General features: G+C 59.4%; 1 protein-coding gene across 1 annotated transcript; it reads right to left on the minus strand.

The window, feature by feature from the left end:
- Window positions 1–5,362: 5,362 nt before the first annotated feature.
- SPDEF (SAM pointed domain containing ETS transcription factor) lies at window positions 5,363–23,301 on the minus strand. Its single transcript, XM_040473250.1, has 6 exons — window positions 22,882–23,301; window positions 11,621–12,085; window positions 9,336–9,533; window positions 8,258–8,305; window positions 8,019–8,165; window positions 5,363–5,544 (listed from the first exon to the last, which is right to left on the minus strand). Exons 2-6 carry the CDS (start codon window positions 12,054–12,056, stop codon window positions 5,366–5,368), a joined length of 1,008 nt encoding a protein of 335 aa, XP_040329184.1. The 5' UTR covers window positions 12,057–12,085; window positions 22,882–23,301; the 3' UTR covers window positions 5,363–5,365.
- Window positions 23,302–23,507: the final 206 nt, after the last annotated feature.

Below are 23,507 nucleotides of genomic sequence, written 5' to 3' on the forward strand. Positions count from 1 at the left end.
GAGGGCACCTTGCCCACCCGCCCACCCGCCTTCCTCCCTCCATGTCCATCTGAAGCCCTAGTTGCACTAGGCTCGGCCAGCCTGCAGGAGACTAAGCCTTGTGGCCTCCCATCCTGCCCTTCTCCTCTCTCGCCTGTCTGGGAAGACACTGGGGGAGGGGGGGCGGTGTCTGAGGGAGCTTCCAGCCTGGCACCATCAGGGACACTGCAGCCAATGGGAAAGACAGGGGTTTGGCAGGAGGGAGGGGCCAGGGCCCTCAGGGGCAGGACAGTCACCCTTTCTTCCTTGTCCCCTCCTCCTCAATCAGCCCCTGCCCTTGGAGCCGCCCTTGCCCTTGGAGCGGCATCCCCCCTGCTGGCAGCCCCTCCTTATGTCTAAGCCTGGGTAGCAGTTAAAGGACATTTGGGGATGGGGGGAGGCAAAAGGTTTGCCCAGAGCTGGAGTGTTTCCTGTGTTTGGTGAAGGAAAGCTGTGTTGGGTTACTAAATACTAGTACCAGGTACCAGCCTCTCCCATATGTGGGGGCCCCTGGGAGGCTCAGAGAAACAGACCAGGGCAGGACAAAACCTCGAGGTGGGAGGACATGGCTAGAAGAAGGATATCTCGGGAGCCTCAAGGGTGAGGCCTTGGGACTTCCGGTAGCGCCGGCAGAGCCCTGCTTCTGGGCCTCAGCGCTGCAGACACCCACCCCCTTCCACAGCACCTGCCCCCCTCCCCCCCGCCCCCGCCGTCCTCCCTCCCGGCCTCCAGGTAAAGACAGTGGGATACCCAGCCCTCTGGCACCCCTCAGTCCTCTTTTGCTCCCTGCTCCTTCCCCCGACAGTCTACTATTAGGCCATGGACCCCATCCTCCAGGCCCTGACCCTTGTTCACAGTGCAGAGATCCTGGGAGACTCTGGCAGGGGCCTGAACTGGGCCAGGGGAGTTGGAGGGGGGGAATGATGGCACCCCCAGGGACAGGCAGACTCCCCACCCCCAGCACCCCATTTCCTGTCACTGTCTGCTCTCTGGGCATCCGCCGCAGCCTGAGATGTGCCCTAGGCCCCCTCGGAGCCTGAAGCAAGATTTTGGAAGCCCTCCGCCCTCCCAGTTCCAGAACAAAACCCTCTTGGGTCTCTCCTCCAGGTGGGGGAGTTGGGGTTGAGGCCTCTGCCCCTCACCACCCTTGGAAGGCAGCAAACTGGCACATCTGCGCCTTGGGGCCTGGGCTCCCCCTCTCTGTGCCAGTGGCTTTCTAGCACCTGGGGAGGGTCTGTGGTCCTGGCTGGACCCCAGACCTGTCCCCTTCAGCACTCCAGCTGCCCACCCCTGGGGCAGGGACTTGAAATCCCATCCTTTCTGAGCAACCACCTCCACGGCCCAGTTTGGGACCAGTCTCCCTCGGTCCCCAGGCTCCTCAGGACCCCGGAGACGCAGGGTCTCCTACCTGGCGGTCCCCCCCTTCTCCCCCAAGCTCTAGGGGCCTGGCCCCGCCTGTCAGTGCTGGTGTCAGGGCACTCACCACCGAGCGTGGGGGCCGCGCCCCCGCCGCGCCCCCGCCGCGCCCACCACCTCCTGTAGCCCCCTACCCACACCCTCAATGCTGCACGGGCCCGCCCTGTGGGGCTCGGCGACTAATGTGTTTTGTCCCCAGTTAACCACCGTTCTGCAGCCCGGCTCTGCAAGGGACCAGGGCTGCCCTGCCGCCCGCCATCTGCTGCCCTAGGCTTCCTGACTCCATTAGTCCGACACTTGTGAAACTCCGAGAAGTGCTGTGGTCTCAGCAATGCACCTGTTTTGTACATGATTGTGTAATTTAAAGGTATATAAATACAAATATATATATATCAGTTGTGATTGTACGACTGTGGATAAAATCCGGAACTGTGTCAACCTGGCTGGATGTGGTCCTCTTGAGTCTTGTGTGTCTCTCGAGCTGAGAGTTCTCTGTGGCAGGGGTGTCTGTCAGGGGGGATGGTGCCCAGCATGCTGCGTGCTGTCCTGGCTGACCAACCAGTGGGCTGGCGGCTGGTCTCTTAACCTTCTGGGGCCCCGGGTCCTGCTGCACAGGGAGGGTGACAGATGGTGTGACCCTACTGTTCTGGGTGCCTGGTGATGAGCACTGACCAAGAGCATTGGGATACTTGGGGGTCCCAAACTCAAGTTCAAGGTTTGACCTCTAAATAGGTTTGGATTTTTTTTTATGCTTTTTATTTTGAGAGAGCACGCATGAATAGGGGAGGGAGACAGACGGGGAGAGAATTCCAAGCAGACTCTGTGCTATCAGAGTCATGGGGCCCAGTGCCACGAACCATGAGATTGTGACCTGAGCGGAAATCAAGAGCCGGATGCTTAACTGACTGAGCCACCCAGGTGCCCCCAGGTTTTAAATTTTTATTTTTTTGAGAGACAGAGACAGAGCATGAGCAGGGGAGGGGCAGAGAGAGAAGGAGACACAGAATCTGAAGCAGGCTCCAGGCTCCGAGCTGTCAGTACGGAGCCCGACGCGGGGCTCGAACTCACGAACTGTGAGATCATGACCTGAGCCAAAGTCAGACACTCAACCGGCTGAGCCACCCAGGCGCCCTGTGTTTTAAAATCAAAATTGTAAAAGTGACTGCCGAGGCCTGTGGTTCCTGGTTGTTCACAGTCCCAGGCTCTCTGCGGTGTGATACCAGGTCATGCCATGTTTTTCTGTGTCCTGCCTGTCTTCTGACGGCATTTCTGTGTGGGACCCCTGGGAGGGCTCCTCCTGGAGGATCGCTCGAGGGAGTGGGCAGGACCGAGGCTCTGGACCCTTGGCTGTGCCCTGCCGGGGCCACACCCTGCCCAAGCTCTGCTCCAGCCTCCCCACCCCCAGCTAGGTCCCCTCTGGGCCAGGGCTGGAGTTCTGCAGCCAGTTCGCCACGTCCTCACCCGCACCCCGGCCTTGGCTTCACCCGGTCAGGTCAGATGTCTCTCTGAGGCCCCTCTGGGCCCGGCAGCCTGGCAGGGCCCTGACACAAACCCATTATTCAAGGCAAATATACTGCAGCCCCCCCCCCCCCCGCCTCCCCTGCCCCTGCTGCTGTCCCCTTGGCCTCTGGACAGGGAGAAAAGGTCAAGGTGGCGGGTGATCTGTTCTCCACCTTGTGTCCTTTATCCCCCAGATCCACCTCCAGTGACAAGCCCCTGGTTTTAGGCAAACAGAAGAGCCTTCAAGTAAAGACAAGAGGTTGCCTTTTGTGCAGGTTCTTGCATGCAGCTGCGGGGAGCACTGCAGGCAGAGTCGCGGGAGCAGGGTCAGGGAATAGCAGGCTGGAGGGAGTTCTGCCGGACAGGTGTGAGGAGGAGGAAGAAGAGGACTCTGAAGTTTGCTGTCAGCACACAAAGTGTCACCGGATGGGTGTGTGTCTGCCAAGGGGATGTGTGCACTGTGGCAGACCCACACAGCGGGGACCTGCCTCAGCCCCCCACAGCTCTCCTTTCTGGAGTAGCTCCTGTGCCCCACTCCTTGCCCCTAATTCCCCTTCCTTTCCTCCCTCCCAGCCCCAGCCCAAGACCCCAAGCCGCTCCAGGTTCGGGTCGAGCTGGGAACCTGCAAGCAGGTGGCTCCAGGGACTTGGCTGGGGGCAGGTCAAGAAGGCTGGAGAAAAAACCAGTTCAGCAGAGCTGAGCTGACTTCTGGCCAGGGTCCCAGGCGGCCCCCTCCCTGGGAGGAGGCAGACGGCCGAGGCACAGGCCTGGGGCAGGGCCCCCTCCTCCTGCCAGTCCAGTCCCAACTGACAGATGCCAAGGTGGTGTTTGCTCACTGGCAGAAGTAAACTTTCTTCTGGAGACAATAAAATTGCTGAGGGCAGAAGGCAGCAGAATAGGGCAGCATTTAACCCCCAGTGGCCTGGGCAGCACTGACAGGCTCCCAGTCCTGTCTCCTGGAAGCCTGTCATCAGAACCTACGGGTTATGGAGGCCAAAGGTGCCGACAAGCCACAAAGCAGGAGACGTGGAGGGGCAGAGAGCACACTGTCCTTGTGGGTCCAGCTCCTGGTTCTGCCGCTGGCTGGCTGTGTGGCTCCAAGTAAGTTGCTTAACTGCTCTGAGCCTTAGTTTCATGGTCCACAGAATAGGGGAGTCACGCCTACCTCACAGTTTTGTTGGGAGGGTTCATGACAAAAAAGCAGTAGAAATACCTAGCATGCAGTCGGCCCTTAGGTCACATTTGAGCAAATGTGAGGAAGCTGAGACAGTTGATGCCCCCAGGAGAGTGGGTGGTAGGTCCCCCTCTACCCCGCTCAGCACACATACAGACCTTCTGAGCCCTACCTATCCCCATCCCTGGGGTGTTCGGCAGAGGGCATGGCAGAGGTCCGGGACCCTCCAAGAGAGACACCACAAACAAGTCAACCTCTCTTCCACCCGTTTGCTGTCGAGCCAGGGTCTCATAGTGGGGGCTAAAGTGCCCACTCTCTCCTCACCCCTGCTGCCCCATCCCAGAGCCATTCTGGTTGGCCAAGCAGAGACCAGGGCTCAGGGGCCCCTCGAAAGAGGGTTAGCACCCTGGCCACTTAAGGCAGAAAGCCCCCGATCTACAGCACAGCAAGAGGCCGTGGAGGATGCCACCATCTCCCCCTGCCTAAGTAGGTAGACCCTTTTCAGCCCCAGCCCTGCTCCTTCCTATGGGCCCCCATGTGGGTGGGAGGAGATGAGCCTCCCAGGCCTTGAAGGCTCACTGCCTCTCTCCCATGGCCTCTACCAATTAATTACCCTTTTCCGTTTAGACTCCGCTCAATGCCACCTCCCCCAGGAAGCCCCCTGTGACCACCCCAAGGCCACTGTGACAACCACTTTGAGCAGTGGTGGCCTCGGGGCTGTGCCACTCACTCGCTGCACAGACACTGGGGCCACGGTAGTTCTCTAGTATCTTTATTATCCGTTCCCAGGAGCACCCCAGGCTTCCCGACTCGAGGGCACAGACGTCTCCTAGCACCATGCCAAGCATGGTGCAGGATGGGGCAGCAGGGAGCACTGGACTGCTAGTGGCCTTGGCTAAGTCACTGTCATTCTGTCGGCTCTGCTCTGGAAATTCTGGGGTCAGAGGCTGGGGTGGAGGGATGGCCTTCCCCGGGGAGCCATGAACACTGAGGACAGCCCTGTCTCCTTCCATCTTCCAGGGAACTGGGCATGTGAGCAGTCAGGCCCGAGGAGGAAGCGCTCCCACCCTGGGGTTCCCCAGACCCCGGAGAGCTCATTTACGCCCCTGGAAGCAGAGGGCCGTCCCCTCCAGGACCTTAGACTCCGACGCCAGGAGATTGCAGTCTCCCTCAGCTCAGGGTCCGGCAGAGGCAGGGGTGGGCAGGAGGGAGGTCTGGCGAGGGCGAGTTTCAGGCCTAGGGCCTGGCCTGCAGCCCTCAGATGGGGTGCACGAACTGGTAGACGAGGCGTTGGGAGATGTCTGGCTTCCGGATGATGCCCTTCTTGTAATACTGGCGGATAGAACGGCTCAGCTTGTCGTAGTTCATGGCCGGCCGGTTCTTGCGGATGCCCCACAGCCGGGCCACCTGAGCGGAGTCCTCAATTTTGAAGATGCCTGGGGGAGCAGGTGGGCCCAGAGAGAGCCAGCGGTGCAAGGCGGGGGTGTGCCAGGAGGGAGAAAGACCAAAACCAGCAGGTCAGTGTCGGCGGTGGGGGGTGAGGGCCAGGCTGGGGGCGTGGGGGGGCATACTATTTACTCCCAAGGTGGCAGCAAGGGTTAAGGAAATTTGTGCCCCAGTAAGTGATAAATGATACTGTGGGGTCACAAACCTGCTGAGTGCAGGGTGAGCGTGCGTACTTTAGCGGGTTATTTGGGGCCCCGAGGGCCTGGCCCCTGCCAGCCTCTGCTCCTACTGTGCGGTTTGCACACCCTGCGCAGAAGCCCCGTGGGGCTCTGAGCTGTGCCTACAGCTCATTTGTCAAGGTCATCCCCACTTCCGCCCCCGCCCCCACCACCTTGACCAGCAGCTCCCAAGCCTGAAAGACCTCTTTGCCATCCTCAGCCGAAGCCAACACGGCCCTTTCTGGTAGGATTAATTCAGAGCAGGTAGGGAAAAGAGTGGATTTGGAGACAGGCTGCCTTAGGTTTGAAGCCCGTCTCTGCCATATTCTACCTCGAGAAGCTGTTTGAGGCCCCTTTATTGTGAGGGTGGAGGGGGTTGTAATGACTACTGTTTGTTGAGTGGCGACAGAAAGTGCTTACAGCGGAGTCTGACAGAAGTTTCCCTCGGGAGGAACTATTACATTGTTAACAATCCCAGTTCTCATTCTAAACCCTCCTGGCAAAACCCAAGCCAGCACACTCCTTCCAGGGCGCCTTCCCAGACCACTTTGCCCTCCCTGATCTCCTCTCCCTAGAAGTCTATCATGGAACCGTCTTCCTGAGGACCGGGCTCGCATTAAGTCTCAAATAGACACGAGGGTTACCGTGCCTTGTGCAGGAACTTCTCTCCACGCCCTCTAGCCCCTATTTGTCCTTCACACTCAGCCCAAGTCACCACTCCCGGGAAGTCCTCCTGAACAAGGCACAGCTGCCCCCACCGCCCTGTCGCAGCCCCGGCACGCTCTGTACCCCAGCTCATTTCACTGCTGGTTCTCCTATAACCTGCAGGTCCCTCGAGGACGGGGTGCAGCTGAATCTGCCCTGCACCAAAGGGACACTTATTCTCTGTAAATGTTGGCTGGGCTGGTGTGGAACCAGAGGATGTACTCAGTGAAGGTTTGTTGGAGGAATGAATCCTGTCCATTTTACATATAAGAAGACTGAGGTCCCAATACCCATAGCTACTAATGACAGGATAGGGCCTAGAACGCAGGTTTCTTGGCTCTGAGTCTTTTCCAACACACACACACACACACACACACACACACACACACACACACACACACCATCTAGTCCTGCACTGTCCAGTGAGGTAGCCACTAGCCATATGTGGCCCTTGAATACTTGAAATGTGGCTAGTCCGAATTGAGATGTACTATAAGTGTAAAATACTCACCAGTGTTTGAAGACTTAGTAAAAATGTCTCATTAGTAATTTTTATATTGATTATGTGTTGAAATTTTAATAATCTGTAATATTAGATTAAATAAAAGCTTATTAAAATTAAATTCACCTGTTAAGGGGCACCTGAGTGACTCAGTTGGTTAAGCATCTGACTCTTGATTTGGGCTCAGGTCACGATCTCACGGTTTCATGAGTTCGAGCCCCATGTGGGTTCTGTGCTGACAGCATGGAGCCTGCTTGAGATTCTCTCTCTCTCTCTCTCTCTCTCTCTCTCTCTCTCTCTCTCTGCCCCTCCCCTACTTGCACTCTCTCTGTCTCTCTCACAGTAAATAAACTTTAAAAGAAAAGTTCACCTGTTACCTTTTTTTTTTTTATGTGGCCTCTTGGAAATCTAATACTGCCTATGAGGCCCACATGGTATTTCTCACCGGGCACATCAGTCTCCCTGAGGCAGCTATGATTTTTTTTTTAATTTTTTTTTTAATGTTTATTTATTTTTGAGACAGAGAGAGACAGAGCGTGAACGGGGGAGGGTCAGAGAGAGAGGGAGACACAGAATCAGAAGCAGGCTCCAGGCTCTGAGCTGTCAGCACAGAACCCGACGCGGGGCTCGAACTCACAGACCATGAGATCATGACCTGAGCCGCAGTCGGACGCTTAACCGACTGAGCCACCCAGGCCCCCCAAAAATGGGGGGAAGCTATGATGTTTTGAAGGGGAAGACTGTGTCCAGTTCTCGGCAGAGTATTAAGTCCCTAGCATGTCCCCGGCCCCGTGTGGAGCTGGGGGTCCTGTATAGGACAGAGCTTGGTCAGGAGACACAAGCTGCACGCAGATCCTGACGCTCCAGTGACGCAGCGTGTCCGGCATTCGGGGCAAAAGTGGGGGACGGCTCCTCCCCCCCACCCCCCGCCCAGCCCCCAGCCGTCCCTGTGCCTGGCACCTGGCAGGAGGCCAGCAGGCTCCCGCCAGCGTCAGTGAGGCCCGATCCCCTCGCGGCTCGCGTGGGGAGCCCGGCTCACCCTTCTCCTTGTTGAGCCACCGGATGAAGCGGCCGTAGCTGTGGGGCTTGAGCAGCAGCTCCTTGAGGAACTGCCACAGGTGGATGGGCTGCCCGGAGCAGGAGGAGTCCACCTCGCTGTCGGTCCAGCTGTCCTCGCTGGTGGAAGCTGGGCAGCCAGGGAGGGGGGCGGTGAGTGGGGCCCCACCCCTCGACCCTGCACCCCAGAGCCCTGGCCCCTCCCTGCTGGCCCTGGCTCACCGCAGTAGTGGATCGCCCCAGGAGAAGTCCTCTCTTTCATCCAGGCCGCTGCGGGGCAAGGAGAGAAGGTTGAGACCCAGGGCAGACCCAGAGGGCAGAAGAGGGTGTTCGGGTGGGACTGAGGCCAAGCGGCGTGGATGGGGGCAGCCAGCTTCTGCCCCCATCACCACCTGGCTCCCTAGCCAGGCACTTGCCAGCTACTGGGCGGGGGCAGGACACCGGTCTCTACTGGTCATACATATGAGTGGGTCCCATGCCTTTATTGATCCCAGACCCCGAAGGGCAGGGGCCTCGACTCGTGAGGCAAGCACTGCCTCCCCCAAAGCATGCAGCTCCGTGCAGGGCACGCAGTGGGATGCGAGGTGATTTAAGCATTAAGGGGTTGGCACGCAGCCATTAGAAATAGGGCAGCTGTAGAGATGCTGTTGGGGAGCCAGGTCCAAGATAAACCAAGAGTGGAACAGTGTGATACTCTGGCACGATCCATGTTACAAAAGGGTGAAAACCACACGTGTATGTTTGCTCGTTGTGTGCATAGACTCTCTCCAGCACGTACCCAAGAAACCAGTAACGGTGGTTGCCTCTAGGCAGGGGGACTGGAAGGCAGGGGGTCAGGAGCGAGGGGGGAAATTCCTTTTCACGGTACTATTTCCATTATGGTCTTTTGAGAACTCATGCACACTGATTACCTCATTACTCCTTTAATGGAAGACAACACAGAACAGACAAACACAATTTCAAAAGGACAAAGGAGGACTTCGTGGTCCCCACGGTCCCCATCAGCTATGCCGTCCGCGCTCTCACAGTCCGACTCCTACCTTTTAACTTCCCACACGCTCTGGCCCTAAGCGCTGTGGGTTTGCCCAGGGCTGGGAGTGGGTCAGGGCTGGTGAGTCGGCCCAGGATCTGGGGAGGCAGCAGCAAGTGGGGCTGAGATTTAGAACAGAGTTCGGACTGGGACCGACCAGCTGCTTCCCCAGCAGAGAGCGACCCTGGCAGGAGTCCCAGCCTAGCGCCCCCCTCAGGGTCCCTGGCTCGGAGCTCGGGAGGCGCCTCTCTCACCCATGCCGCGTCCCACCTGATTTCCAGATGTCCAGGTGGGCGTGCAGCACGTCCCCACCCAGAGGTGAGCGCTGGCGGAACTGCTCCTCCGACATGGCGCACAGCTCCTTGCCCCCCAGCTCCTGGAAGGCCTTGCCCACGGGGGGCAGCCGGTACTGGTGCTCTGTCCACAGGAGCCACTTCTGCACGTTGCCAGGGCTCCAGTCCACGGGGTCTGGACAAGAGACACTCCCTCAGTTCCACGGGCTACTTGAGGCCACCGCCCCGAATGTGGCCGGCTCTGCTCTGGTGGGGCGCCCGTGGGAACTGGAAGCTTGTGGCCCGGATTGTGTGCTCCTGGGGTGAGAACAGGCCAGGCCAGAGAGGGCCTTGAGGGGCCCTGTGGAGGGGGCACCCAAGAAGAGAGGGGAGTGAGGCAGAGGAGCCGGGGTCCTAAAAACCAACTTGGCTCAGGGCAGGGTAGCCTGGGGCCTCTGCACCCCCCACCTCACCCAGACCTCGGGTCCCCCCGACCCCTCCAGTCCCTTCAGAAGGCCTTTCAGGAAGCCCCCTCCCCGGAGGGGGCGGTGACATTAAACCAGAGACACCTGAGCTTCTCTCTCAGCTGCCTCTTGCCTTCCCCAAACCCTTCAAGGAACCAGGGAAAATAACCCAACCAGGAATTAGTCCTGCAACCCGAATCCTAATCTCCACCGTATTTTACAGATGAGGAAACTGAGGCACAGAGAGTTGTAGCCTCTTGTCCAACAGCTAACAAAGGGCCGGGTACGTACTAGCCGCTCAGTGCACGAGCACTGAGTGAATAAATGGCAGGGCACCGGGCGGTCATGATGCGGCTCTCCAGGCCGCAGAGGCTAGGAAGAGAGTCACTGGCTAGGTTCCCCGGGGAGCTGCTCTGGGGTGAGCCTGGCAGGGCCTGTGGGTGGAGGCTGGGCTGGTGGCACAGTCACAATGGGGCCTCCAAGTGAACACTGTGGCCTAAGCTGGTGCCCTAGCTGGATGACCTGCAGGCTGGGCTGCCCCCACTTCATAAACCCATTTTCCTTCCCAGGGTCAAAGCAATTTGTTTCTGTCTCCATTGTTCAGAGGGTAGGCCCCTCCCCAGCCCGGTGTGGGAGAGGAGGCAGAACGGGGAAACCTCCAGGGGCAGGACGGGCATGGGGCACCTGCAGGGATGGTTGGGGGCGGGGGCCGGGCCTGGAGGACTCTGAGGAGGAGGGGCTGGGCCTGAGGGACGCCTGAAGACTTTTTGTGTGACAGCAGCACGAGAGTGGGATGCTCAAATGCCGGGATCCGGGGACCCAGGAGATGGGTCAGGCCTGCCCAAAGCTGGAGAGACGATGTGGGAACAGGAGGCTGGAGACCCCGCAGCCCCTCAACTCACAGCATCAGCCCCACAACTGCACCTTCCAGGCACACACGTGTGCCTGGACTCCTAATGCCCCCTCCTCATCAGAGCCCTCATCACCACCGGACCAGTGACACACATTTATCTAGTTATCTACGATCCGTTTCCCTCACTGTAATGTCCGCTCAATGGATAAAGGGGCTTTTGTGTTGTGTTCCCCACTCTATTCCCCAGTGCTAGAACACAGCCTGCCATATTCAGAAGTTACTGTTTATTGAACATCTATTATATGCGAGGCGCCATCCTAGAAACTGGGGATGTAGCAGGGAACCAGACAAATGAAAATCCCTGCCCTTGGGGTGTGTACATTCCAGTGGGGGAGACAGAGAGCAAATAAAATGGATAAATAAAATATGTAGGGCATCGGACCGTCCATGCAATGAGAGAAATAAAGCAGGTAGGAGGAGTAAGAGTTGGCGGTGTGGGCAGGGAAAGCCTCATCAAGACAGTGCCATTTGAGTCAAGATCTGAAGGAGGCACGGGGTGAACCGAGGAACTCTTTGGGGGAAGAACGTTTTGGATTGAGAGACCAGGAGATGCAAAGGTCCTGAGGCGTGAGGGTCGTGGGCACAGCAAAAAACAGGTGTGGCTGGAGCAGAGTAAATGAGGCGAGCGTGGAGACGCCTCTGGGGGGGTGGGTAGAGGGTCAGATGGTGTAGAGCTTGATTGCATTGCCTCCAGCAGTTGGGGCAGAGAGGGTAGGAACCTTCCCAGGCTCCCAGCTGCTGTGTGCCGTGGGCTGACTGTATGTGCAGAATCCCCAGCATGCCTGGTGTTGCTGAGGCCGGGCCGGGGGGTGGCCAGAGTGCACCTTGCGCGGCCCCCCACACCCCCAGCGACCTCAGCCCTGCTTGCGGCCCGCCTTACGGAGGGGGACGTGCGGAAAGGCTCACCTGCAGTGATGTTGAGCAGCTTACAGGCTGTCTCAATGTCCTTAAGCACCTCGCCCACCACCATGGACTGCACCTGCTCCAGCGAGTGCTCCTCCAGGGTCAGACTCCCCGGTGCCAAGTCCAGGCTGCCCCCGGGGGCTTGGCTGTCGATGACAGGGCACTGCTCGGGCTCCTCAGGTGGCTCCTCCCGAGAGCTGGCCCCGGGGCCCTTGGTGGCCCAGTTGCCATCCTCAGGGTACAGCATGTCAAAGTAGGAGAGGTAGAAGGCAGACAGGCCCTGGTCAGGCGTGGCAGGCGGGCTGGGGCTCCAGTCCCGTCTCTCGGGCCCCACCGCCCCCGCGGCCGCCTTTTCCACGCCTGTGCGCAACACAGCGTCGGGGGGCAGCAGGAGGCGGCCGGGGGCCACGCTGCTCAGGCCCGGGCTGGCGCTGCCCATGCCGCCGTTGCTTGGGCTGCTGGCTGTGTCTGCAGAAATAAGAGAGGAAGGCCAATCAGGGTCTGGCTGCTTCCCCATCCCCGTGGGGGCCACTAAGCTGGTTATGGGGATGAGGGGCCCACTGGGCCAGGGAGAGAGTTGGGGCTTCCGGGTCATTGGGCAGTTAGGACAGGGCTGGGCAGATAGGCTCCTGGCTGGGAAAGAAAGTGAGGTGTAAACAGCTTTCCCCAAGAAAGCCAGGTTGGCTGAAAGCAGCAAATCTTAACCCACGTGGTGTGCTTACCACACCCTTCTGAGGTCCTCGGCCTCATTCAAGCCTCACAACGGAAGGCATGAGTAGCCCCATTTGGTAGATGAGCACACCGAGGCCTGGACAAGTAAGCTTTAGTGTCCGGGCCTCTGGCCCCAGGCCAGCCCATGCCCAGATCCCCCGTCCACTGTCCTGTGGAGGAAGTGCCTTTTGAGAGCTAACCCAAATCTCTCTTTCTGGAGCAAAGCTTGTTTTCTTTTATTCTTCTCCTAAAGACGGTGGGGAAGGGAGAAGGTCACCATCACCTTCACCTGGCGGTTGAAGGGGCGAGGAGCAGGTGAGGGGAGTGGCAGGGTAGACGCCACTCACAAGTCAGGGAGGCGGGCCCTCTTCCCCTCCACCACCATTTGGGGGATGTGAACAAATTGACAGTGCTGAGGCAGTCACTGAGTGGCGCCACACTGGCTCAGGACCGGGTTCCTTGTACCTACCCCCCTCTTCCTCCCCAAAGGTACTGCCCCCTGCCCCTCCCAGCTCCCAGGGCCCTCTCCTTTCCCCTCGCCCTGGAGGAGTGTGCCCTGAGGAGGCCGTGCCCACCTGCAGGGGAAGGGTGTGGGGAGGGGGAGAGAGGGGAGGAGGAGCATGCTCTGGGGAACGACGGAGGCCCCCAGAAACTCAGACACCCACTCTTCCTGCCGCCCCGAGGCCCCCCAGGGGGCTACCACTTGGCCTCAAAACAGGAGCTGGAGGCCTCTTTCCACAGCGGTCATTCAGGCCCTGCTTTGCCGAGGGCCCTTTTTCTCTGCACCCCCTATTGGAGTAGGCGGATCGGGTGAGGCAGGGGCCTCAGGAGATGTACAGGTACCAAAACCCCAGGGTTTCTGGGCTATTTCTGTGATTTGTGGGCCCGGGACTCCAGCACGACTCAGGACAGAGGTGGAAGATTATCAACAAGTACACGCTCCTAATGAAAGTCAGCAGGAAGGAAAGGAGCAGACGAACCCGTTAAGGGCAAGTTCACGTGGGCCCACGTGTTCCTCACGACGTGGTGCCTGGGCCAGCAGCATCGGCGCCACCTGGGAACGTGGCAAAAAATGCAGATTCTCAGGCCGACCGCGGAGCGACCGAGTCAGAAGCCCCGGGAAAGCCCGGCAGTGTGTTTCAGCTTTTGGGTGATTTTTTTTTTTCTTTTTTTAAAATTTTTTTTAACGTTTATTTATTTTTGAGACAGAGACAGAGCATGAACGGGGGAGGGTCAGAGAGAGGGAGACACAGAATCTGAAACAGGCTCCGGGCTCCGAGCTGTCAGCACAGAGCCCGATGCAGGACTCGAACCCACGGACCGCGAGATCATGACCTGAGCCGAAGTCGGCCGCCCAACCGACTGAGCCACGCAGGCGCCCCGCTTTTGGGTGATTCTGACACAAGCTCACATTTGAGAACTGCCGCTTGAAAGGCATCGGGCCAGTGAGAGGGAGAGGCATTAATCAAAGGACCGGTAGACTCTACTGGTGACATGTACTGTGCCACACCGGGACAGTGGGGGGCTCCCCGGCCCATCGAGGCTCCCCCCGTGGGACTGACCTGGCTGCCCGGTTAGCCTCGGTGTGCCGCGGCAGGGAGGGGGCACAGGGAAAGAACCCAGCTGGGAAGACCCTTCTGGATTCTCTAGGCCTGCAGCTAGCCCATTCCACACCTTCACATATCTCAGAAAACAGCGATCTTTCTCTCTGGAGAGCAGAGTTTGGTGAAGGGGGCCCGAGTGGAATTCCAGCTCTGTCTCGTCCCCTCTCTTGTGCAGTGCCCGACAGTCCCAACTTTAACACGGCAGCTGTGCCACTTCCTGTGGCGGAGACAACGCCAGCAAGAGAGAAGGGTGTTCCCTTTGATTCCGACTCTCCCTTTCAAGAGCTCCTTTAAGTGACAAGGAAGGAAAGGTCAGGGTGGGGTGGGGCTGCGGGGGGGGCAGAGGGCAGGCCTGGAATCATTTCAAGGCCTTCTGTGCAAACACACATGTGTGCTGTGGGCCCAACATTATTTACCCAGGCCGTGCCAACAGCCCCCTCCGCTCCCGGGTCCCCACCCTGGCCTATGCCCACGCCCTACCCCCTAGGAGGCCCCACCCCTGGACAGCCCCTCTCAGCCCCGCACCTCGTCGCCCCTTCCTGCCTCCCGCCCCATCCACGTCCCCAGGGCTCCCGTGCCTGCCACGTTAGGATAGTCTCTGCCAGCACCCTGGGCCCTGTGCCAGGGAGACAGAGAGCTTTTCCGAGAAGCAGAAGAACTTGCTTCCCTCGTGGCGCTCCTGCTTGCGTGGCTGCAGCCACAGGTGGGGTGGGAGGCAGCTGCTGCTTCGGGGCACGGTGGCATGAGGGGTCAGTGAGGATGAACGGGTGGGGCAGGTGGCAGCATTTGCTGGGCCGGGATGTGGTGACACATCCTTGACTTGCATCTGTCCTTCCTCAGAGAGCAGCAACCGGGCCTTATGCTCATTCCCATTTTGTGGATGGGCAAGTGAAGGCGCAGAGGTAAGTGACTTGGATCCAGGTCTTCTGACTCCTGGTCCAGGCGAGTTCCCGCCTCCGCCCCACCCTGCATTTCAGCTCCCCCTCACCTTGCTCCTAAATGCCAGGGAACCTGCTCTCAACCAAGGCTCGGTCCCAGCTCCCAACACCTCCCCAGTGAAAAATAATAATCGTGCGGTGGGAGGAAAGATCTGACTGTCCACAGGTGGGGAGGTGGTGGGGAATGCTCTGACCCCCGCAGCCCAGATCCGGGGGGACCTTGGTTTACTGGTCAGGGAGCCGGGGGTTTTAGTGTCCAGCCTGCAACTCTGGCGTCTGGCTCTGGGGCCAGACTCTGGCTGGAAGAGAGAACTGCTCAGTGAGCACTTCCCCAGGCCCAGAGCATTCACGCCTGTCACTCCTTTACCACCCACAGCCCCAGGGGACGTGGGCTCGGGAGCCCTATTTTATAGATGCGGACAGGGGGGCGCAGAGGTCTTAATACAGCTTGTCAGAAGTCCCCAGCTGGACACGCAAAGGCTGTGCTCGTTGTGCCACATTCCCTCTGAGGCTGGCCAGTCCGTTTTCCCAGGGTCCTGCCCACCTCCTGATTGGGCAACTTGATCCTCCAAAGTCCATTCCCACCTCCTGACTGCTCACTCCACGCCACTGTCAAGCTCATCTCCCTTCGATGCTCCTTCATCAGGCACCCCTGTGCTCAAGAACCTCCCATGGCTCCCCAGTGCCACCCTCATGCAATCCCAGTGGCTGGTGCCCATGTCTCAGCTCACCTCCTACCCAGCCCAGATTATCAGAGTTGGAAGGGACTATATGTTATACGAAAGTTTTGTAGATCACATATGGGGAAGGGATTCATTTGCTGGTCAGTGGCAGGGTCTGGGCCAAAACCAAGGATCGATCGACATGGTGACTGTATCCGGGCTCTAATGACAATGGCATTTCTCCCCTGGCCCCAGTGCTGTGGGCACAACATGGCTATTTTGTGTTGCCATCCCCCTGCCCAAGATGCCACTTCCCTCTCATCACAGTTCAGCCCAAAGCCCCCTCCTCTCCCCGGAAGCCCTCCTCAACAGCTGACTTCCCAGCTCTTCCCACCTGTGCCGTGCAGTTCAACCATGATTACATCCACAGGTGATTGTTCGCCCACGAAGACACATGTGCACTGGGGAAAATGAGGCTCACAGAGTGGCAGGGACGTGCCCATAGTCATGGCAGAGCGAGGACCAAACCTGGGGCCCGCTGACCCTCAGGCTCCTGCTCCATAGGCACAGGGTCCTGGGACAAGCCCCATGTTTGCCAAGCCCGGGCCCCTGTGAAGGCTGGCCCAGCCCTCCCACTGGCCTATGCAGGCTGGGTCTGAGATGCTGCCCGTCTCCTGAGCGATGCCTCCAGCTCCCAAACCTCGAGTTGATCTTTTCTGGATTAAACCACATGTCTGGATTAAGGCTCAGCATGTCCTGGCTCCCTCCTGCCCCAGAGGCTCTGGCTCAGACTCCAAACAAAGAAAATTTGGTAACAGCTGGTGGAGGCCAAGGCCCAGATCTAGGGCCAGACCAGCAGGACCGTGGGGCTGCGACCAGAGGGATTAGCCTCCTCAGGGGCCCTTCTCTCAGCACCTCCCACTCCCTCAGGAAGGCAGATCAAGGAGAGAGGGCAGAGGGACCCAGAGTTGGAGATTTATAGCAGCCGTTTCATGCCACTGCCCGGCCTCCCGGGTTCTCACTGCCACCCCGACCTGGCACCGGCAGAAGATCGCCTGATATCTCCAGAGGCCACAGCCTCAGGGAAATGGAGTTACCAGGGAGGTCTTTAGGCAGCTCTGGGCGCTTATGGGCTTGGAGCCTGTCTCCCACATCCTGCTCAGTTCAGGCTCCCAGATCGCACCCCTGGGGGGATTGCGGGTGGGATAAATGTTCTCGGGCCCCTACCTCCATCGTGAGACCCAGCCTCAGGCTGCCCAGAGCCCAGGACCCTGGCTGCAGACCCCAGCACCAAGACAAGAGCACCAGGGGAGAGTGGGGGGGGGGGGGCAGGGGCGGGGGTGACAGAACCTGCCACTGAGCTCTGTGTCGGCCTTTCTCCACCAGCTGGGGCAGACCTTCTGGGGCTTCCTCACTGTGGCCCACCGTCCTGGCTGTCAGCCTCTCTCTCCCTCCATGCAAGGGCCTCCTTCAATCTGTCAGGGTCAGGGGACTGTGGGGGTGTGACTAGGGCCTGGCCAGGGGCCATGCAGAGTGGGTAGGGGCCACACGGGCCTGCCCCCCAGTTAGCTGGTCAGCACCTTGGAGAGAAGCTTGGCCTGCCCAGGATGCAGGGAGACTGAGGCCAGTGCCCAACCCTGCCCGCCTCTGGACCCAGCCTCTCCCCGCTACTTTCTCATTCTTCCACCCCTCCTCCTGCCCCCTTACTTCTCAGTCACTCCCGCCCTCCATGGAACCTCAGCTCCCTTTGCCCTTTAAAACTGTTCTTCGAACGAGCTGGACCCAATAAAAGGACGCAGCCTCCTCCTTACTGACCACCCTTCCCTGTCCAGAGCGCCACCTCTCTCCACCGGACAGATTTGCCTTCTTATCCAGGAAGGTGTCCCAGGCTGGCTACCTCCAGGCAGCTCTGGCCTTCCTCAAGCACCCCATTGTGGTCATCCCCAGGCACCTGCTGCCCCTGGGGACTCCAAGGACAGAGAGTAGGGAGGTGGGTCCCTCAGGGGTGACTGGGGGAGGACTTGTCTATCTTGGGCTCAGCATGAGAACAGGGGAGGTAGGTTTCTTCTAGGTCTCCTGGCTTTCTCCCACCTCTTCAGATCCCAGACCCGGGCAGGCCCCTGGCCTAACTTTTCAGGAGCCCTGTTCTCTGGGAGGTTCAGCTTGAGCCTGGAGGTGTGTGTGGAGAATGGTGGCGGGTGGGGTGCAGTGAGGCTATAGGAATCAGAAGCTGGGTAGGGAGTTGGGACACAGGGCCAGGTGGCAGGAGCAAATAGGTTCAAGGGAACATCAAGGAGTCTGGTCTAGTCTGCTTTCCCCACAGTTGCCTCGGGCAGCCAAGAGCCCAAAGGCACATTTGTACCAGCTCCGTCTCCCATTTGCTCCCGCTGCACGGGTACCACTGGCATCCACGCATTCAGCCTTCCAGACACTGCTTGTGACCCTGTCTGGGACAAGGTGAAGGCCAGCTAAATAAACTGCTTCCTTGGGTTCGCGCAGCCAACCCAGGGGGCAGCCGCTATTACTCCCACCTGACAGACACGGGGGCCGTGACCGCGACCAGGGAAGTGTCTGTGATGACTGAGCAGGGACCGGAACTCAAGACGGAGCACTTCCCTCTTTTCACACAGTGCTGTGACTCAGCACCTCCCAGCCTCTAGGGTACCCCTGCTGCCCACCCCTTTCACCTTTGCTTAGGCCTCCCGCTGACCCAGCCCCTGCAAATGCCCCACAGCAGAGCTCTGGGTGGCGCGGACGCCTGCAGCCTGGAGGTGCAGAAACCCACTTCAGCCTCAAGCTCTCCCCTGTATTTGAGTTTGCTCCAAAGGCAGGGGGTGGGGAGGCATGGCCTGGGAAGAACTGGAGCCCTCAGCCCCTGGAGATGTGAGACCCTGTCCTGCTCTGTTCGCGCTGGATGTGGGGCCCTGGGCAGCCCCTGGTCCCCTCCGGGCCCCAGTGTCCTTTTCTGTCCTCTGAAGGGACAAGTCACCTCTCAGGGCTTTTCTAGCCCAGACGCTGTCTGGATTCTATGATCCCATGGCCCCCATCTTGCCCCTGAGCCTGACTTGGAAGCAGGATGGTGGAGAAACAGGCAGACTCTAGGGGCTCCCCCGGCAAGTAGAAACGTGATTCAGGGTGGACATTTGGGCAGAATAAGGGGTGTGGCTGTGTCTCCTCCCTGCCTCCCTCCCCTGGAGTTGGTTGGTGTCCAGAGCCTCTGAAAAACCCAGCCCAGCCTTCTGCCCAAGCAGGGGCTCTGGCAGGCTGCCTCTGGCCTCACATATGGCGCATCAGACGGACTCCCAACCCCAGCAGCGTCCCCTCTCCACTTCATGCAGGCAGCCAAGACCCCAGCCGGGACAAACCCAGGGCTTAGAGCCAGTGATGCTGGGGTGGTCAGGCCACAGCCCCGATTTCCAGCCATATCAAGTTCAAGTCTTGCCTGACTTTCAGAAACTGCGGCTCACGTCTTCATTCAGCCCTTGTTGAGACAGGTCTGGTCTCAGTACCCCATCGAGCTCCTTTGCTCTCCCTTGGCCATGCATATTTCACCTTCACTCAAGCAGTGCCGACTGGGCTGCCCCGCCTCCCTCTGGCACAGTCTCCCCAGGACCCCACAAATCGCCCCTCTTCCCTGCGCTCCTCCAGCACCTCGGCCCCATACCACCCCTCCCAGCACCTGCTCCAGGATGCAGGCTTCAATGTTTCATGGGCATCTTGTTCCCCGAGCTACTGGCCCCGCTGGGCAGCCGGGTCCCCGAGGGTGTGAGAACACGTGGCTTCGCCCGGCTCCTGCCTGTGGCACTTTGGCCCGTCCTCTCGGCCTCTGCCTCCTCATCGGTGACACAGGGACTCAAAGGCACCTGCGTCTCTGGGGTTTGGCCAGGCTTTGCGATCTCCCAGAGGCGGGTGAGCACATTTGTTACCCGCCACGCCCCCCCCCCTCCCCGTCTCTAGCCTCACGTGTCTCGGCGGCCTCCCCCAGGCCAGGCACAGCACTCCATAAACCAGGGTTCGTGAATCTATAAAGTCTTGACAGGGCTGAGGGAGAAAATGCGCCCTGAGCCCCAATCATAGGGCTGGGGAGCACACCCTGGGGTTTCAGGACAAAGTGAAAGCACTCCAACATTGCACAAAATGACAGAAGTCCAGAATGAACTGTCCTGAGAGGCGAAGAACAGAAATTGCTTCAAAAGAGGTTTAGATAGGCAGGGATGGGTTCCTAGGGAGTTACTGGGGCCCACATCTCCATCTGTGAAATGTTAGCGGAGACACATCACCCTTCTGTCCTAGAGCCCTGTGGAGGGGGGTGTGGGAGTCAGAGGCCGGAAGAACTTGCTGCCCAAGAGCAGAGACACTTAGGTCCCCACCAATGTCACTAGCCCTGGGTACTGAGACCCTGGCTGGGCAGCCACCCCCAGGCCCCTCTCCTGAATCCCAGAGCTGGAGGGAAAAGGGAGGGCTTCTCAACTCTGGTGGTGCCCAGAGAGGTCTCATTGTCCCTTTCTAAGGTCCTGAATGGGGGCTTGTCTATCTGGTCCCCAGCAGAGTCACACAGGTCCCTGGCAGGGGAGGAGCAGTCAGTCTGGAGGGATGAGGAGGCTCACCTTCCCTGGGTCTGGAGGCCCCACCCCAGCTGCTGAAAGGTAGGAGAGGAGAATCTGGCAGGGGGCACCTCCTGAGCCAGGAGCATGCAAACGAGGCAGGGGAAGGAGCCCAGCATTAAATGTCAGGAAGAGCCCAGGGCAACTCGTCTTGTGCAAAGTTTGCTTTGGGAAGAGTTGTTCTACCTGACAGGCTGCTCCCTTGGCTAGGGGAGCAGGGCGGGGTGAAGAATGGGATGGGGGCGGGGAGGGGGCAAGGGGAGGGTCCCAGACCAGGATGGAGCCTCACCTCCCGGCTCTCTAGCTCTGGGACTGGGATAAGTGACTTGGCTTCCTCGGAGATTCAGTGATCCTGTCTGTTAAATGGGCTGTCAAGAGCATGCCTTAAGGCTTATGAAGATTGAGGGAAGGTGGATGGAAATTTCTTGCGAATTGAGATGGGTGGAACATTCAGGAAGGTGGCACCAAACTGAGATGGGTGGAACATTCAGAAAGGTGGCACCGGGGAGCAGGTGAGGGGACGGGGCTGGAGAAGGGGGAGGGAAAGGTGATGGGGTGAGGAATGAGGGGAACAGAGGAAGAAGCAGGTGGTGATGGTGGGTGGAGGCTGGGGAAGAGTTGAGGTTGGTGGCGAGGGAGGCCTGGGCCTTACCTGAGGTCATCCTGCTCTCTAGTCCAGCCCGGGGCAGCTGCTGGCCTCACTCACCCCTCCCTGGCCTCTAGGAGGAGCCAGAGGTAGAGCCACCCACCTCTGCTGACCCGAGCCTGGGGCACAAGCCTGGGAAAGCACACATCTTAGAAAGCTGGCACATCCAGCCAGTCTGCCTCCACCAACTCCTATACAGCCTGCAAAATCCAGCTCCAGATTGTCCCTTCCACGAAGCCTCCTTTAACAGAGGAGGCCACCTTGTCTAACCTTCTCATTACACAGACAAGGAGCTACAAGGGCAGGGAGGAAAAGTGACTTGCCCGAGGTCACACAGGGGGCCTGAACCCACCCTTTCCTGCCCTCCACCCAAAGCGTCTTTGTCCCCAGGTCAGTCTGAACTGACGTCCCCAGGTTGCACTCAAGCCGCACCAAGCTGTTTAAGCACAAAATGGGGCCCTGATTGTTTCAAGGGTATTAACTTTGTATCTGCAATGACCTCAGTGGTAGAAAGTGGGTTCTCCTCTTTTTTCTACTTATTTCTGATCAACGGAACACCTGCTGAGTGTCCCCCCTCTTCCCTCAGGCTTGGTGGACAGAGAAGCTCCATGCAATTCAGAGGGTCCTTGGGAAAATCAAATGGTGTCGCATTTTACCGTGGGTGTTTTATAATTGCTAACCCACAAGAATCGAGTCCAGTAGAGACAGAGTTTTCGGCTCTAGGTGTCCTCATAGTGCCTTTTTCACTTCTCAAAGGGGAGGGTGGCTCCCCACCCTCAGAGAGCATCTCCTCCGCACCTCAACCTCCCCAAGAGCCCTGAGGATGCTCCCTCTCCCCAAATTTCTGTGAGTTTGGGGGGCGGGGTGAAACTTCAAGCTGGGAGTCTTTGGCTCTAGCCCCACCCCCAGCTGGGCTGGGTCGTGTCGGTGGGGGCCGGGGGGCGGGGTGCCCTGTGTGCTGGGGCGTCTCCTGCCCATCCCAACCGCCACCTCGCCACCTCGGGCCTGGGGAAGCCCGATGCCTGTTTGTTTTGTTACTCAGCTGAGCAGCTGGTGCTGGGGAGATGCGGCCTTACTGGGGGTTGCCGTGAAGCAGGAAATGAGGCCGAGTCCTAGACTTGACTAAGGAGAAGGAGAAAGGCCGTTACTGTCATATAGGGAAGGGGCCACTGGAGGCCTGTGGCCTGGGTATGGGCTGCTGGGTGGGTAAGGGGATCCGGGGCCGGCTCCATGGGACTGCCCACTCCCAACATGCACACACACGCACACGCACACGCACACGCACACACGCGCACACCTGGTCCAGCCTCCAGGGGAGTCCCCAGACATCCAGACCCTCTGGCTTTCTACCTTGTCCTCTCCACCAACACTTCCCTCTCTCCCCACAGCAGACATCTGGCAAATCTTAGACATGAGCGTCCCCAAGGACGTCCCTTTTTTCTCCTAGCGTGCCCAGACCGGGGCCCGCAGGCCCAGAACGCCCAGACCGGCGTTCTGCCTCCCTGGGTACTCGAGCCCTGTTAGTTCACTCCGCAGCTCCCCAGCCCACCTGGGTCCTGGCCCACCACCGCCCAAACCCCGGGCTCTGGGCCTGTCCCTCCTGCTCCGACCCAGAGCCCGGCCCTGAGCCTCCAGGCTTCGGCCAGCCCCTGCCCACCGCGGCCCGTCCCCAGGCAGACCCTTCTCTTGGCAGAGCAGCTGTGGCTGGCAGCGGCAGAAAGGTCGTCTGTGTTTCGCCAGCCAAGCAGAACTGGCCGTGTCTCGGGGACCGAGGCTCTGCACCTGCAAGGCTGCCTCCCTTCAGGCTGTACGGGCTGGGCTCCAGGTGGGCTCCAGACGGGGGCCATCCTGGGCCTCACCAGGCCAAGGGCTCACCCGGGCTCTGGGGTCAGCCCGGGGCAGGGGGCGCAGATGGGCAGCATAAGGAGGATCAGGGGATTCTGAGGGTGAAGGACCCAGATCACAGGCCAGCAATGCCTGGGAGATCAGTTCTGGACCCGGGGACCATGCCTCCAACTCCTGCCCTCTGTCACCCGCTCCGCACGGCTGGGAGGGGGAAGCCCCCATGGCGAAGCACTCTGCCTTCCCACCAGACTTACCCGTTGTCTGCCTGGTGCCCAGGGAGCCGTCCACCGTGGAGCCAACCTTGAGGGCCAGGAGAAGGCGTGGGCAGCACGGGCCACAGCTGGGTCTCAGCCAGGCATCGGTGGGGGGGGGGGGGGGCAGTGGGACCAGGGGCCAGAAGGACTGGGGGCAGAGGTGATACTCGGGTGGGCCGCTGGGGGCCTGGCCGCCCTCGAGGGGTGGCCCTCTGAGATCTCAGGGCTGTGTGCCCTGTAAGGGAGCCCTTCGCTCCCAGCCCCGGGGCCACCTGCCCGCACGGTGGCAAGACCTAGCCCGAGGGGCTTACATGGAGGCCGTGGTGGGCTGGGGTTCCAGATCTGCAGGGCAGTGTGGACACGGGCAGAGCGCAGGAATGTGCTGGGAGGAAGGCAAGCAGCCGTGAGATGAAGAGTTGGCCAGGCCTGATTTCCCATTATAAGTAATCCTTCCTTATTTACCTGAACAAATATGCTCCCTGCTTACCTCAGACCACAGGCGGACTCCTGGTTAACCCTTGCAGGCCTCCCTCTCCTTGATGGGGGATCCATATTCTGGCAGCTAGAAAACCTGCTCATTCATTCATTCGTTCACTCACTTATGCATTCACTTACTCACTCATGTT

The sequence above is a fragment of the Herpailurus yagouaroundi genome, unplaced genomic scaffold (genome assembly GCF_014898765.1).
Source record: "Herpailurus yagouaroundi ecotype Mexico unplaced genomic scaffold, PumYag 139, whole genome shotgun sequence".
Taxonomy (NCBI): domain Eukaryota; kingdom Metazoa; phylum Chordata; class Mammalia; order Carnivora; family Felidae; genus Herpailurus; species Herpailurus yagouaroundi.

Coding starts and splice junctions, on each gene's coding strand:
- SPDEF (XM_040473250.1), bottom strand. CDS start 12,056: ATGGGCAGCGCCAGCCCGGGCCTGAGCAGCGTGGCCCCCGGCCGCCTC. Junction 9,534..11,620: donor GCTGCTCAACATCACTGCAG/GTGAGCCTTTCC, acceptor TCTCTTGTCCAG/ACCCCGTGGACTGGAGCCCT. Junction 8,166..8,257: donor TGGGGCGATCCACTACTGCG/GTGAGCCAGGGC, acceptor CTGGCTGCCCAG/CTTCCACCAGCGAGGACAGC.